The sequence below is a fragment of the Ambystoma mexicanum genome, chromosome 2p (genome assembly GCF_040938575.1).
Source record: "Ambystoma mexicanum isolate Mex_15411 chromosome 2p, UKY_AmexF1_1, whole genome shotgun sequence".
NCBI classification, from domain to species: domain Eukaryota; kingdom Metazoa; phylum Chordata; class Amphibia; order Caudata; family Ambystomatidae; genus Ambystoma; species Ambystoma mexicanum.
In genome coordinates, this window is record NC_090923.1 from 934,296,690 (window position 1) to 934,313,822 (window position 17,133).

Genomic DNA, 17,133 nt, shown 5'->3' on the forward strand with positions numbered 1-17,133 from the left:
GAGTTGCACGTTTGTACTACATTTTTTAGCAGGGCAGCCTGATTAGCAGATCTCACTTTCAGAGAGAAATATCAGCATCATGCAATTTTATTTTTTAAAAAGTGACACTCAAGACATTCTGCCCCACAGATGTTATTCAGTCACACTTGACATTCATGATTTCTGAACTCGTTTGGGGATTTACGTTTTTTCTCTCGTTTGGCAGAAGACATTCATAAATACCGTGCTAAACTGCATTTTAAAAGTATTTTTGTTGTATTTTATATATATTGCGCCTAATGCCCAAGTGCTTCACATGATAAAATGGTACAAAAAATGAGCAATGACACAAATCGGTTTGGGAGCAGATGCTCCTTCAGATGTGTCTTGAAAAGAGAGAGGACAGGTATCTGAGAAAGGGGGGAAGCATTCTTGTGCTTTGGGGCAAGACGTCAGAAAACCAGAAAAAAGATGAGGCACCGGGTGGACGTGGCACAGTTAGGAGAAAGATAGAGCACGAAGGAGAATAAAAGGAAACCAAGGAAGAAAGATAAGGGCATGCAAGACCATAGAGACATTTGAATACCAGTTATAGGAAAGAAGATAGTAGTCCGGCTTCAAGAGACAACCATCTCAGAGAGTTCAGGGCTGCCGAGATGCAATCACGTGGCGAGAGGATGCATAGAACGCAAAGAGTGGTAGATGGATCGAAGAAAGGTGCAGATTACCAGTGGAGAGAGGAGCAGTCGAAAACCTTTGAGGAGATCAAGGATGTTTCGAAGGATTATTAGCCTGGAGACCGAGCAGCAGGTTTGAACAACCTAATAGACAGGAAAAGATTAAGGATGAGATGAGCAGCTAAGAAGCATGAAAGGTTAGAAACCAGAGGGCTTTACGGATGTGTCAACAAGAGCAAGAGATGGGGGAGATGTAGTCAAAAGAAGAGAGACGGGCAAACAATTACTCCTAAATTACGAGCCGAGTTAGAGAGGGCAAGTGAGGAAGGTGGGAATGAAACGGATAGGGGCATAAGGGCGATAGTAGAAGCAGGGAAGAAAGAACTTCAGTTTTTGAGGGTTTCAGATGCAAATAGTGCAAAGACATCCGAGATTGAATGGAAAGCAAGCAAGCCGAGAGGAAAGAGTGAATCGAGTCAAAGGATGAAAAGGATAGAAAAATGTGTGACTCATCCACGTAAAGATTGTAGGAGAATACAAAAGAAGAGATTATAGAGAGAATACGGGAGGTGTAGAGAGAAAAGGAGAGGGCCAAGAACAGACCTTGAGGTACCCCATGAGAAAGTGGGAGAGCCCGGGATGATGGACAAGCCCTGGAGACAGAAGAAAGTGTGGCCAGGAAAGTAAGAGTGGAACCATTTAAGGGCATGACCCCATAACCCAAGAGGAGAGTAAAAAAGCGTGGTCCTCCATGTCAAATGCATCTCAAGAAGAATACGAAGAGGACAGTTTAGAATAGCATGAGGACAGGAGACACTCCGGACCCCCAACATGGTGGTCCCTCTTGAATGACGAGTACAAAACCCATATAGGAAAGGGGGGGGAAGGAGAGCATGCTGGTTGACAAACGAGGAAAGGTGGGTGTGCACCATTCGTTCCAATAATTTGGATAAGAATGTTAAGAGGGAGATGGGACGAAAATTAGTACTTTTAAACTTTTTAAGGGAAAACTAACAACATCCTTATAGATTGATCCATTTCAATTATGATTGCTACAGCACATAATCCTTCCCATATAGCAGTTTCGTTCAGAAATTTTCCTTCCTTTTCTCAAGCTGAAAATTGTGTGGGTTGGCAAAGTGTCTCAAATGACCAGCTTTGATTTGACCCGGACCCCACAATACCTCCCCCATTTACAGGTTCCATATTGTTTTTGCTGCTTTTGGATTTAGTCCCACATTCAGTACATCTCACATTGAGGAGTATTTGACGTTCAGGAATCTGTTTTGGGCTTCTGACTACCTCTAGAAACTGGGAGGTGATCACAAATGTGAGGGTTTTACTCTGGCTTTGAAATATCCTTCACATTTAGGATGATCTCAACTTTGAGAAACTCTGAAGTTTCAGATCTGTAGAATGGCGCAGCTGTGATGTGACCAGAAACATGCAACAAAGTATCTGCCAAAACATAGATGTTAAAACTCAAAGTCTTGCTGTAACATGACATTTGACGACAATACCAGATGTTTTCTATGACCTGTACCAGCGGCTCGAGGAAATTTGATTGGGTGTATGACTTATTGGCAATTTCTCTGAAGGAAAAGGCAATAATGGAAGGAGGGAAAAGTTAGGCTTCCATCAGAAAATCTGGTCAGATGTTATTTGCAAATAGTCCGGTGGTGGGTATATCTGGTGATATCCAATGACTAATAATTGTGCCAGCAATGGGAATTCTGTTTCTTTTAGCATTACTGGCGATATACTCTGTGAATTGTTTTTCTCTCTTTTAAAAGGATTGGTTCAATTAATAGCTGTATACAAATAAACTTGAATACAAAAAAATAAATGTAGAAGGCTACAGAACCAAGTTAAACCATGTTAGTCGTTAGATTAGGTGTGGGCGTATACCCCTCGTGAGGATTCATGAGTCACTACTGTTTTCTTCTCCGTCTGTTTCGACTTAATACCTTTTTTAAAGAATATTTTTGTTGCAGAAAATATGACCCCCACACACTGCTAAAAAAATCTATTAGTTTATTAAGCTACACCAAACATCTGACTTCATCCTTAACAAGTCAAGTATGAAACTACAAAAAACGTCCAAGGTTACCAGCATTAGTTCAGTATAAATCAAGAAATATAAAATAAAGACAATTAAAAAAATAATGTACAAAGCAAATGGTAAACAATAAAAAAGACTATATGAAAACTTCTCTTCAAGGGCCAGGGATATCTGTTCACAAGGAAAGGGAGGGTTGTGAGTGCAGCCCCCAAAGTGTCCTGTGAAAGTTTTGGTGATGTCCTGCAGGTATCCGGTGTGGAAGGGGAGTCAGGTTTGGGCAACAAGCAGGTAATAACAAAGCATTCTGGGGTTTGTGCCCTTTTACGAAAGCAAAGCTTCTGAGGGCAGAAGGCTAAATTCTCCCAGACGGTTTTTGTTGCGTGTAAAGGGGCGAGTCGGGATAACGCTGCCTGTAGTTGCTCAACTCATAGTGCTTGGTTATCAGTCCAATTATACTTGTGTGTTCTTTAAGGGAACAAATTCCTCAGTCACCAAACAATGGTTATGCTAGTATGAAACCACATATAAATAAGTAATTGGCATGCAGTAGCGTGTAGGATTTCACCCTGTGGTTGGGAGCGATGAAAAGCAAGTGTTTAAAATGAACTGGATGTTATCAATTGATTGAGAAATCAATCGGCTGGTTTCTGGCGCGATAATGGACATGAAATCAATTTAGGAAACAACTAACCACTGTACATTGAACCGTCTTCTGGTCACAATGTGAGTGGACAGCAGCATTCTTGCATTGTACGATATCCTCAGAGACGGCATCATCTGCGGTCTCATGCATGGCGCTTATTACTGGGAGTACTCCCTGTAAATAAGGGATCACATCAGGACGGAAAAATTTACAGTGCCTTCCTCTTGGGATGGGAAAGAGACACAACCTAGACATTTTAGAAAGAGATAAGCTGGTGCACTGTGGAGAGGAGCACTTTAGTTTCTACTGCCCTCTGCAATGTTCACGGTAGCAGTGACATTGCAGGGATCACTCCCATCTCTAATTTTCAGCCCTCTCCCGCATTGGGTGGGCACCTTTTGTTTTTTAACCAGCTACATCGGTCTAAATGTACCCCAAGGACCCTTGCCCTGGTTAACCTTCCTTCACCCATGCAGCTCTGAAGTGGGATAATAGCATAGAAGGCAACTGGACCCAGGGCCTTCCACAGCCTCTCCCACCACCATGAGCACCCAAGAAATCCACAGCCTTGCTCTCGCTATCTGCCAGTATTCTGAAGACATTGCCACTGATTGAGTGTACCATGGCCCTCCAGTTTAGAAGAATTACTATGCTATCTGTCCATGTCAAGAAAGTGCCCCTGGACTGTGGTTATGCGCTCTCCTTCCGTTGTAAATCATGGTCTGCTACAATCCCTGCTGTTCTGCACACTGCAGGAGTTGCACGACCACCTCTTTACTGTTAGGATAGCACTTTCCTTGCTTACGTTGCTTAACTGCTTTATTGCATGCTCTCGAACACGAGCAGATGCTCTACTGCTAGCAAAATGGCTCTACTCTCTCATTCCTCAGGATACTGTTCATCCTTCACCCATGTGTAAATCATACTAATTTCTCACAACAGCTTCAGTCCCACTCGTCCTTGTAGAAGTAGGGCTTTCTTACGCTATAGCTTAGCTATAGAAGTTGCACTATTGCCTCCCTCTACTGCTAGTCTTGTTTTTCAGCTCATAAGTTATTCTACTGTCTCATAACCCTACTAATGTCCCACGCATGTGTTATGTTCCCTCCAACCCCTGCATTAGTTATACTACTGACTTGCACTACTGTTGTAATCTCGCCAACTCCCGCAAAGGGCCAACATAAGTGATCTGCTGTTCCCATCAGTGAAAATAAGGTAATCCAGAACAGTCCATTCTGGTTCTTGTTGCCCTCAGTGGTGTGGGGAGCCAAAGCAGCAGCTGTGCAAAATATGCCAATGTATCGGCCCTCTGCAGTCCTTTTCTAGCACCAGCGGACTGGTATAATCCGAAAGGAGGCAGAGAGGCTCGTGGGCAGCCACTGACAAGGTGTTCAATGGCTCAGGGAAGCAGAAATGCTGCAGCCTCCGATGTTGGCCTTCCCGGAGGCCATGGACCTGTCAAGCACTTCCCCGGCATGAAAGCGCCAAATGTAGAGCGACGTGGATCCCACGGCATCATGTTCGGAATCAGTGGGGTCATTTAGGAGTTTCGGTGTGCCCGGACTCTCGGGAAGAGCTAGAAAGGAAGAAAAAAACAGGCAAAACATTAGCAATCCTCTTCGACAAACATCAAGTCTAGTGGCATAAAATAGCATCACGAGCATCAAAAATATTTAAATGAACCAGGTGGCTTGATCGGTCTTAATTGCAACATAGCATGTGGAGAACGTTTGAGAGAAACCAAGCATTCATGACCAGGATATGGAGTACAAAGACCTCGCGTGGACTTTTTCACAGTATAGGAAATCGTGCAGAACCCCTTTCTGGATTAGGACTGTAGTGTTGGTCAAGCAGTCTAAAGGTAGAGAAGACCTACAGGTATGCAAATCAAGGTGGGGAACGGGTACCCTGGACCTGACGGGGTACTCTGCTACTTGCAGAATGCGATGCAAGTGCACTCACAGATTGCTGAACAATTTCCACACAACACAAAAACCTCCCACATATTTTTCATCGGTATATCATTATAGACTCTGCAATGAAGGGTTCTAGGCCATTCCTTCAACAGTGTTCTTTTTCCCCCGCCTTTAATCACTGCTTTTTACCTGAAAATACTTTTTTTGCTTTTGGGGTACCCCCGAACCCCCAATACCTATTCCCAGTTATTTCGTCCAAAAATCAGCAGCAGAAACCTCTGCGGGAAAAAAACCTGGCGATGAATTATCATCGTATCGTGCATACAAATACAAATGTTAGCTTGGTAAGGCATTTAAATACGGGGCCCTCTGGACAGGGCACAGACCACGGCTGTGGTACATAGAAGCCTAACACTGTCAACAGAGACCGGCAAGAACAATTACGCAGCACTGGTAGAATTCTGAGCTATGGCATGGTAGATGGCCGAAACTGTCTTCACACAGTCTCAAACGTCAGTAAATTACACTCCGAGCATTGCCGGTTAAGCACAGAGTAAGTGCAAGGCTAGGATGCTCAGAACCTTGGAAATGACTCCATGCTCTCCAGGTGAGTAAAGCCATTGCAGAATTTACGAGTAAAGGGTTTGCCGCAGCCCCCACAAAAGAAAACAAAAAAAATCTTGTTAGTCGAAGTTATATGTTGCCACTGTCCCAACCTATGAGCAGTGCCACTACTAGTAATATGCCCAGACTATAGACATATTTTGTTTCTCCAAAAATCTGATGTGCATGGGTGGAAGATCGATGAGCTGGGAACCATTGTTGGCCACTATAGAGGTTGATCACACCTGGTCTAGTAGTAATAGAGAATAGTGGAACTACAAGCCAAGCCAGCTGCATTAGGTGTGCCTAGCTAGTGCACCAAAGTAGACACAGAATGGAGGACATACCAGTAAAATAGGCAACAGTTCAATGGAAGCTGTAACACAAAGCTCAGGAGTGGATACTGGGCAAGTCTTGGTCCAGAATAGACTGGGCGCAGCCATCGTCCAATGCAGGCTACCCACAGTAAACATGACCCTCACCAAATGTAGACTTGAGCATATTCCTCAAGAGCAGAAGCTGGGATCCTAATCCAACATATATTGCCCCATGAGTGCATGAGCTTTAACATGATGTGCACCTGACACATGATCTTCAATACAAACTCGAGCTGGGAAAAGGCCCCACTCCTATGCAGACTTTGCACACTGAAATGGCCATCATACAACTGGATGCACTGCGTTCGTTCCAGTTAGCGCAACGGGGCGTTTGTTATTGCAAACAGACCACACTTTCGTGAGAATTTGCATCGAGTTCAGTTAGTTCCTATTCTACCTATCCTTTTGGGGTCGTTAAGGTAGGGTTTCAGATCAGCCTAGAGGAAGACGGAGGTCGAAACACGCGTCGGCTGTGTTCTAAGAATACATTCAATTTATGATACATGTTTTGGGTCTTCACAGCGCAGCGCGATTGTGCTTCAGGTATTCTATTTGTTATTTTGGTTCCTTGGGGCATGGGGACTTTGCTCACACGATCACCCGCAGCTGTGTAATTTACACAGCTGCGGGTGATCGTGTGAGCAAAGCCCCCATGCCCCATTAATGTGCATTCTACGTTTATAGCAAGTTCTCTGTATTCACATTGACGTGCGCAGCAGGTTCAACTCTAAAATTGCTCCAACTCGGTTTATAATCAAACAAACTATCCCGCACTTGTTGGACCTTCATCTAATGAAGACTATTAAACTACAAGTTGGCCGCATACAACAGACAGTCCATAGTGGCCTTGTCCTTCAATGTAGCCTATACACATTGTGCATGACCATTCTCCGCAGTAGACTGACATGCCGATCATGGTACTCCTAGAATATGCAGCTTGCGCTGGGCGTGACCCTCTCCAGCATATTAGATAGAGTGCATACACTGGCCATGTCCCATTCTGGCTATAAGCTTCCTACACCTGACACAACTAATGTAACGCAGACTGCTTCAGTCATTGCCTTTATACAAAGCATGATGCCAACTGAGGATATCACTCATACAATGTACATTGCCTACTCTGGGCAGGACTCATCCATTCCACTCTGGAAATGACAGCCAGCAAACGTGAAGTGCCATGCTGTGTGCATTACCAAACACAACCTAGCATATAAACACGGACAAGCGTCTCATTCAGCGCAAGCTGGGTGGCCCACTTTGGGAATGTTCCTTATGCTCCAAAGGCCGCCATCACCAGGCATGAGCCTCATTGAGAGTAGGCATACAAAGAAGGCACATTGAACTTCACCCACTCCTTTTCAACAGAATAACCTCCAAACCCCATCCCACATTCCGAATCATCTATGGGCTCAACCCGTCGTTATCAATACACCAAACATTAGCACATGACGTGCTGCTACTAGCAGCAGAGGGTCTTACCCCGAAGTAGTTCCTCGGGACGTATCCTTCCCGGCCATACAGAGATGCCCACCACCATTCAGGCTCTTCCTGGTCGTCCCGCCGCAGAATGGTAACAGTGTCGCCCTGGCGGAAGCACAGCTCGTCGCTCTCTTCCGTGAGGTGATCCCAGAGCGCATAGACAATCCCGTTATTCACCAGCCCCATGCTCTGCTCCACTCCTGCAGAAGAAGAGAAGCCCACAAAAATGTAAACCATTCATGCGGAGGGATGGAGTAGGGCAGCTGGGAGGTATGCAGTAGGCGGTGGGAGAAGGAACAGCACAATCATGGCTCAAACGAAGCAGTTGAGAGCACCACTGGGAATTTCAAGGACATGAATGTGCACCTCAAGGCCATCAAAGCCAGGGACCCGCCGCGTGCACAGGTGTTCAGATTTTAAAAAGAAAGCCAGAGAAGGTCACCGACATAAAAGCAGGACTACAACTTGATAGTGGATGCTATAACTATGGTTCAGAACCGGGAAAAGGGGTGCGGGGTGGAGGGGGGAGAATTGCAAACATTCCCCTGGATACAGACAGTGTAGATTTGGTTGCGACTGAAAGCATGTTCTAATCAAATAAGCTTTTGCTCCGACTGTTTTTCCATTTCCCAAGCAGCGTGAATGCATGTGGCCGTTAACTGCATGGTTGGGGGTTTGATCGCACGGCAGGAATGGCAGAGATCCAGTTTAAGTGATAATGTAAAATGTCCAAACTCTTGTAATGTTTGTAATTTATGTTGCATTGTTGCTAAATGAGTATTATGCATCGAGGGGTGACACTATACACTCTCCCTACAGTCACAGCCCTGATTGTGCCAGTGGTCACCCTCCCTTTCCCCAAAACAGGAATAGGGTTTTAGAATAAAAACTCTCGGGAGACGGGGGGGCGGGGTTGGGATGCGGGACAGAAGTACAGTCCTGGCAACACCAGTTATCTGGTCACCCTGCGCTTGCCCATGCCCCTCAGCAGACTCTTCTGGATTTAATGAACCTTACCTGATAAGTAGGAGCTGCATTCTTTGTAGCCATCCCGGTAGGGGTCACACTTCTCCACGGCCATCGTCCCGTCGCTAAACGTCATCGCGAAGATGGCGGCCCCATGCTTCACGAGTGCCATGCAGATATCGGTGTCATTGCAGGAGGCTGCACAGTGAAGGGGGGTCCTGGAATGGGGGGAGAGGGGTAAAAGGGAGGTTAGAGGAAACTCTACGCACACAAAATAAATGAATCAAAAAGCAGCAGAAAGTAGGGAGCGCGAGTGGGAGGTGCCCCCCAACGAAGGAACTCCTGAAAGAGCTCTTATTTGGGCTCGCAGACGGTAGCTTCTTTGGGTTCCTCACTTTTTCATTGAAAATCCGACCAACAAAATAGAATTGGAGTAGATTTAAGTAGTCATTTGAAAGAAGTTATGAACAGGTCGGAGAAATGCTGGCGTGGAAAACCCAAGCACATGAAAAGTAACCCCACAGTAAAGCACCAAAAAACGTACACAACGTTCACTTCAAGTGACGAGAACCTGAGGAATACAGCTCTAAAAAGGTTTTATGTTTTTAAAATAGCGCATCCTTAAGTGAAGACCAATTTGAAAGGTCAAACCAGTGTGAATATATAATTTGACATGTGTGATCAAACTGATCACACGTCAAATTATATACTTAAAATCATAAAATCAATAAATAAACCAGGTCGTGGCCAAGGACTGTAACTTCCTCTTGTGACCCCTTGCATGGGGTTACCAGAGGGAGTTACAGTTGCTTGTGGGCACTCCCCCCCCCCCCCCCAGTGCTGACTGGCCGTATCCCGAGATCCGGCTACACATCTGGTGCCAGATCTTGGATCCGGCGAGAGCCAGCTCAATCGCTAGCGCTGTGATCAATCATATACAGGAAGTAGGGTAAAGACATTGTTTCTTGGCCCGAGTCAAGAGAAAGGGAGCAGTTCAAAAGAAACGCACCCATGTTAATGTGGAGAGAATGATAAACTATTGGGGTGTGGGAGGAGTTCCCCCACTGTTTCAAAATAGCAAGTATGCTTTAAAGGGAGCTGTTTAAGGGACAGATTTAGGGTTCTGGTGTGCAATAGGATATACACTCCCCATTTAAACACGTCCAATTAAGATAGATATTTTCACTTTTTTTAAACCAAATACTTTGTCTCGAGATGTTTAAAATTGAAGCCTCGGGGCTAATTTCTATGCAGAGGCTTCCTTTTTTGGAGTGGTTTCCATTCTTACTGATTACATGACTTTTATGCTATGGGAGGTGATGTTCTAACAGACCCACTGAACCACACAAGCAAACCAAACTGAGGTGGTGGCCTATGTTTGCATAGGTGCAGGGAAGCCTGCAGTGCAGCTACTCACCAGCCGTGGCTGTCAGGAGAGTTCACATTCACACCGATACCAATCAGGAAATCCACAATCTCATAGTTGGCACCGCAGATGGCATTGTGCAGCGCGGTGATGCCCTCGTCGTTGGCCAGGCTGGGATCACTCATCTGGGGAAGTGAAAGAGTCAATTCTTTAATGTGTGCGTTGGTTTGCCTTTTCACAGTCCTAGCACGTGCAACAGATTTAAAGGTTTCTGGCTGTAACATTACGACCTGACCAGTCAAGATCTGAGACAGATCCCCCTGCCTTTGAAATCAAACACAAATTCTCTCCAGATTCGGGGAAACGAAAAGTCCAGAACAGTTCTCAACGTTCAGACATTCCGTTCTCTGAAGAGCTCGACTCCAGTTTGTCTCTGCTTTACATTGAAGTCCATTATAAGATTAGACGGGTGCAGACACACCAATCAGTGCATAACAGGGAGTGGCTTTTGCCCATGAAGTGGTACGAATGTTGGCGATTACATATCGGAGAGGTGCATCAAGCTTCCAATAATGACTACAAGCACATAATCATATCATGCAGCATCTTCCACTCTTGCTAGTACAGTTGTAAAACCCAGAGGCAATTTGTTAAGTCCCAGGTACAAGTTATGCTGGTAATTCAAAACTTCCATTTAGAATAGTGCAAGCAAAGCTACAATCCTTTTTGCCGAACATATTCCTAAAAACATTCTCAGACTGACTTATGGATCTGCACAATTTTAGGTCTGCTCTATAAAAAGGAGCGAATTTAGCATGTGTTTACTCTTTTTAGAAAATAGATCACTAGCATTCTATTAATCCAAACCCATCACGATCTATTCAAATCCCCTGCAACAATGTCCCTCATTCCCTCAGTGGTGGTGGCTCGGAAAATAATTGTTACCATTTCCAGCACTTTTCCTCTTTCCCGGGCCCTCTTACCACTGTTCGTTCCGATGCGGCTGTTCACGTTGGTGGCTAAGTCCCTAAAATAACACCAATCCACAAGACCTGCTTGCACCGGCCTGTGATCTTGTTCAAGTTGGTGCAACATCTGGCTCGTAATACCAGTCCACATGACTGGCATATCCTTCCTAGGAGGTCATTTCTGTTTTGGGACGTTTCCCAACCCAAAGAAGATCTATACAGAACCACCATACCACCTTTTCTAATGAAACCGATCATGTTGCGGGAGTCCTACTGGGAGCTGATCAAGCTATGCATCGCATTGGAGTATTTCAGGGAGCTGATCAAGCTATGCATCGCATTGGAGTATTTCAGGGAGCTGATCAAGATATGCATCGCATTGGAGTATTTCAGGGAGCTGATCAAGCTATGCATCGCATTGGAGTATTTCTGGGAGATGATCAAGCTATGCATCGCATTGGAGTATTTCAGGGAGCTGATCAAGCTATGTATCGCATTGGAGTATTTCTGGGAGATGATCAAGCTATGCATCGCATTGGAGTATTTCAGGGAGCTGATCAAGATATGCATCGCATTGGAGTATTTCAGGGAGCTGATCAAGCTATGCATCGCATTGGAGTATTTCTGGGAGATGATCAAGCTATGCATCGCATTGGAGTATTTCAGGGAGCTGATCAAGCTATGTATCGCATTGGAGTATTTCTGGGAGATGATCAAGCTATGCATCGCATTGGAGTATTTCGGGGAGCTGATCAAGCTATGCATCGCATTAGAATGAAGCTTGCAATCCCTTGTGGGGTACATTATGTGCATTGTAGTGAGCAGTGCAAGAGGTGGAAGATGTCTCAGGTGTGTCTGGAGGGGGTATTTTACCTCTTTTGCAGCTTGCTGGACGACATCAAGCTCGCCCGTCAGTGCAGCATCGAGGAGCAGCACAAGTGGATTCAATCGTGCCCTTCTCGCACAAGTCTTTTTGGGGGAAGAGGGTTTCTTCAAGACAGACCTTATCTCCTGATGGCAGAAAAGAGACAAATAAGGCTAAACCCAACCAAAAATCTATTGCCTCACATTCAAGCGGCACAGCAGAGATACGGTTGGAAAACAGCACTGTAACATAAGCCATTCTTTGATGAGGTACCCCCCCCCCCCCCCCGGACCTGCCCCTCATGAGCATGCAGTGAGGCAAAGCCAAAAACAAACTGTGTCCATGTTTGTACCATGAACCGCTCCATATCTCCCCACACACCAGCCCCACCCTACCATGATAGGCCCCGCCTTCTAATACACCAATCACATCCACGCCATGCACTACTTTGCCAACAATAGGGCACAACTCTATTCTGTAACCTTGAATCAAGATATGCGTGTCTCCTTTATTTATTGCATGAATCAACTATTGTATTAAAATAAACACAGGAAGTGGTCATATTAATTCCGAATTACTTCCTCTGAACTTACCGGGCTTGGTGTTGTAGAGATGGGGGTGCTGGGTGAAACTGACGCTGCAGGGGAAGGCGGCGAAGGGGACCGTTCCTGGGCTATGGTGGCGCCCACTTTGGTGTCGGACCCTTCAATGATGATGGGCATCTCCGTCTGGGGTGCCCCTTCGCCCACCGTAGTCAACGTTTCCTTGGGCTGGGAGCGCCGGAAGAGCCGGCTCATGATCTGCTGGTACTGCTTCTTGTTGGAGGGCTGGGGCACTGCCACACTCTGCTCCATGGACCCACGCCTCTTCAGTGGCCGGGGGATGTCTGCAAGGACTCTGCGGACTTCGTCCATCTCCGGCATCTTTTCTGCCTCGGGGGGCAGTATAGGCTGCAGACGCGTGGGACTCAGGGGACGAGGTACCTCCTCCACCTGAGACAGATCATTCATGGGAAGCAGAATGGACAACTCCTGTTCAAGCTCGCCGGTTTCTGGGATGGTGGGGGGCATTCGGTGCTGCTCTTGAGCTCTCTCCAAGGTGGATGCCTTTCCATTTCCTGATGGGGGGGAAAAATACAGCCAAATAAGGAGAAGAAGGAGCTTCACCAGAGAATAGAACTACAGCGAAAACTAGTGTCCAGGCCTTAATGTCTGCGCGCAACCTGCGGGCATGTTAAACCACCACCGCGAACATCCTGGCCTCAACGCCTTCATCTGCGCTCAAACAAGTACATGCTCAGCTTTCAAAATGTGATGACTATAGGATATGATATTTATAATGCGCTTAATACCCTGAGGCTTCTAAGTGCGGACCCGGGGATCGAACCGGTGGTGCTCCGTGTCGTTTTGCTTCCAAGGCGAGCACGTTGCCCCTGAGTTATCCTCCCGAGACCAGTTCCAATCCCAAGGCAACACATCTTGGCACCCCTGGACTCTGCGGAAAGTGTCTGGACTAAAACTCCAGTGTGTGCCCTCTTTCGCACCCATCAGTAAATACAGAGGACGGTAGCACCAGGCGGCAACAAAAGTCTCCTCTGTGAGCCCAGATAAAAATGGCACTGTGCAATGCAGGGCAGGCGCCCACAAAAGTCTCCTCTGTGAGCCCAGATAAAAATGGCACTGTGCAATGCAGGCTTACCACGGGGTGGGAAAAATGAAGGCTGCAACGTCTTAGACTGATGGAAAATCACCCTCCCCGTACAAGTCCCCATTACCCTTGGACACCTTTCACCTGCACGCTAAGACACCCAGCCCTTGAGGCAGGAGGATTTAGGCATCTTGTCATGTCAAAGCCTGGTCCTTTGGAAGAGGAATGACTTTTTCAAACGTACTGTAGCAACTCTCAGTACACAGTCCCTTTCAGAAGGCACACCAAGCATTGTCACAGTTCCGACTGTCACTCCAAGACACCCTACGTCACACCTCAAAAATTCTGTCCTGGCCGAGCACAACACAACACGCTTGCCTGTACACTACACAAACCAATTTTTCCGAGTGACTCACAAAATCGAGACATTGGCACTGGAGTCCAAAACAGGTCCGCTTAACTGAACATCCGGGGCAAAGCAAACAAACCGCACGGGTTCCGTCCACTTCGCCCAAGCTTCCGTCGGTGTTTTCTGCTAGGAAACTCCGCAACGTGCGGTTTCACCTATAAACGCCACTTCACACACGCGTCCGCCACTAGGAGCATGCGCTTTGCATAATGCTGCCTCTGCCGCTTCCTTCAGCTTGAACAAGCATTTCACCAAGCGCCCACGCCCCAGCACTTTTCAAATTCAATGCAGTCACTTTTTCCAAGACCGTCAAAAAAGAAAAAGATTACTGACCATAATATGTAAAAACAGCACAATGCAAAGGTTTTTATGCCCCAAGCACGTCCACTTGCAGCAAAAAGAAATTACTTTGCCCAGTAAGTATGCATGTAGATTCAGAGCAGCCACCAAAAATACTCCAGTATTCATGGGTACCACCCCCATTCTCTTTGATGGGGAAATGTAGCAGTAGAGGAATACTGCCTCTAGTGAATGCCATTACATTGACATGCTTTTACTGAGACATCCCAAAGTAGCCATGTGCAGCACACCCTCAGAGGCATTCATGATGCACGTTCATTATTCCCTTTAGCCCAAAGACAAAGTTGTACCCTTGCCCTGGTATCATCCGACCCTGCTGAACTAAAAGGCCCCATAAGATCGGACCCTATTCAGTGCTGTACAAAATCCATCCAGCCAATTATTCTCAATTATACGTTGGAGACCAGAATAGCAATTGAACCCCCTTGAATATGCACACCTGCTCTACATGCGTTGACTGGGAGAGTCAGCATTAGCTCTTGACCAATCTGAACCGGGAGAAGAAAGGAGCATCCATTTGACTGAATATTTCCCTACTGTGCCAATGACTGAGCGGCATCTCTATCAGACCATCAAGTCTTCTTTATCATGCGATATAGCAAGTGTCAAGTGCTGAACCAATAGTCTAGTAACCGGTGTAAACAGGTGTAGACAGGTGTAAAAAGAAGGTCTTCCGTAAAATCTGTGGATGATCCACACAGACAAATGTGCACCCATTCAGTTTGCCCTGGCCGTGGATTTGTGAGCACTTACCATCAGACCTGGACCTCACGGGACTCTGAGCTGGCGATGACGCCTGGAAGCCCTGGTGCTGGAGCTGTGGATGCTGCTGCTTGCCAGCCATTGGAGGCCCCTGGAGATTGCCAACCGGGTACGGGTTTCTCTGCTCCCAGAAGGCATTCTGAAGCTTGAAGATCATGGAGAGGGGGATTGGCCTCTGCTGCTTGGGAAGACCACCCTGGGGACTTGAAGGTGGAATCGGGATCCTCGAGATGGGCTGCTGCTGGGGGGCCGCCTGCCAGTTCCTAGGCAAGGTGCCTGGAACAGCCCCAGGGTGTGATCTCCATGCAGCATTGGGATCGACGCGGCGGTCACTGGTGGAGGGATTGTATTTGTAGTTCCTGGGTAGTGTCGAAATAGTGTTCTGGACGTAGAGATCATCCTGCCACAGAAAAAAGGTTTTGTCAATTTATAGGATGGAAAACAAGGATCTATTCTAACCACATAATACAATTCATCCTCTTTGTGTACTGGGGCTGAATGAATTATAGCTACGGGTTATAATCCCACTGCAATTTTGCTGCGATTTACACCATTGCCAGGATTACAACCACTGCTCACAGGTGCAACGGGTTGTATTCCGTATGTGGGAGACTAGGAATAGTAATGGATGCCACTTGCTCCGCTAGGCAGCACCAACGTGGACATTCAGTTGGGATAAGATAAATTGAATTGGGAAGCTGTACACAATTCTGGGATATACTACAAACTTTACAGTGCGATTGGAACCTGTAATGCTGATAGGATGGGCAGCTGCAGAGTGGTTATAAAGGCATTGGCATACTCTTCTTCAGGGCAACGTCCTATGGTGATAGCACGCTATTGGTTAGGTCAACGTCGAGCTGTAAAAGCAGTTTCATGGCATCCAGCAGCCATTTTATGGCGTCTATAATGACAGTTTGAAAGGGGTCGAGAAAAGCAGGGCTTTGCCCAAGCAAAAGGCCATTCTTTTAATGACGGCAGGTTGATCCCTCTACTGATTATGCCCCCTGTATTGTCCTGCCCTGGCTGGATTGGGGCCTGGCGACTCCCAGGAAGCCTGGGTGGAAATTTCTTGTAGAAACCTCAGGCCTCACTTGGCAAGTGCGAGTTTTGGTCTCATTCTTTGGAGCAAAGTCTTACTCTTGATCCTGCTGAACGGCCCCTCGACTAACCCATTCAGGGTGTTTATGCATAGGTACCTACAAAATGGACACTCACTCGTCCCAAATACATCAGAGCGGTTCCCTTTGAACCCTGCAGCGGAAAGGTTAATGTACCCTCACAACTGAGAAACACATTTTTCCATGAAAAGATTAAGTTGTGGTCCAAACCCCTCAAAGCTCAAACCCGTGGGCTCGTGTGTGCTCCATTTTGATTGGGTTTGGATAAAGAAAGGTCCACTGGGAACATTTTCCTCATATTATCCATTCACCTTTCAGCTTCACTTCTGCTGTCAACACAGACATGGCGCTGAATTGCTTACATTTTGGACCCCATTGGATAGTGGTCTTAAGGTGCTCAAACCTATCCCCCTCCCCTCAAGCCCTAGCAATACGACCCCATTACTGACCTTGCTGGACACTGGTGTAGCATCCAGGCTAGACTCTCTCCATGGCCCCGACATCGGCACGCCTGGCGCGCGGAAAGTGGCAGTGTGGTCCACACCTGTAGTGAGAAAAAGAAGGGAGGAGTAAGTGCTCTGGAGTGAAGACACGCTGCAGACTGTAGCAAAGCAAACACCAGCCACAGCTGTGGCGTACCACCACCGCTCGCCGGCAGAGCAGCATGCAGCGAATGCAACAATTCATCTGGTGGGTTTACCTATTACGTGGATATGGTGGTCCTCCAACAAGTGGTCTGACAAGCCAGTGCTCCAAGCGATAAGCACTGTTGGCTTCCCCCTGTAGTAACAAGTCAGTGTTCCTGTGGTCATTCGGGGGGAGCACTCCAGCAGGGCTCAGTCACGGGCCTGTACACTCACCACTAGTGAGAACATCAGTGCTACAAGAACCCAGCAGCGTGGGCTTCCTCCTGCAGTGCCTAGTCTGTAGTTT

General features: G+C 46.7%; 1 protein-coding gene across 4 annotated transcripts in view; it reads right to left on the bottom strand.

The window, feature by feature from the left end:
- Positions 1 to 2,673: 2,673 nt before the first annotated feature.
- Positions 2,674 to 17,133, bottom strand: part of PPP1R13L (protein phosphatase 1 regulatory subunit 13 like) — a 474,773-nt gene continuing 460,313 nt past the window's right edge. For all 4 annotated transcript variants that reach the window (XM_069644682.1, XM_069644684.1, XM_069644683.1 and 1 more), the window contains 8 exons: positions 16,650 to 16,744; positions 15,071 to 15,479; positions 12,495 to 13,018; positions 11,910 to 12,047; positions 10,120 to 10,253; positions 8,754 to 8,920; positions 7,737 to 7,936; positions 2,674 to 4,937 (listed from right to left, as the gene is read on the bottom strand). In XM_069644682.1, coding sequence (XP_069500783.1) covers positions 4,902 to 4,937; positions 7,737 to 7,936; positions 8,754 to 8,920; positions 10,120 to 10,253; positions 11,910 to 12,047; positions 12,495 to 13,018; positions 15,071 to 15,479; positions 16,650 to 16,744 — 1,703 coding nt within the window. In that variant the 3' untranslated portion in view covers positions 2,674 to 4,901. The remainder of the gene's footprint in view (positions 4,938 to 7,736; positions 7,937 to 8,753; positions 8,921 to 10,119; positions 10,254 to 11,909; positions 12,048 to 12,494; positions 13,019 to 15,070; positions 15,480 to 16,649; positions 16,745 to 17,133) is intronic.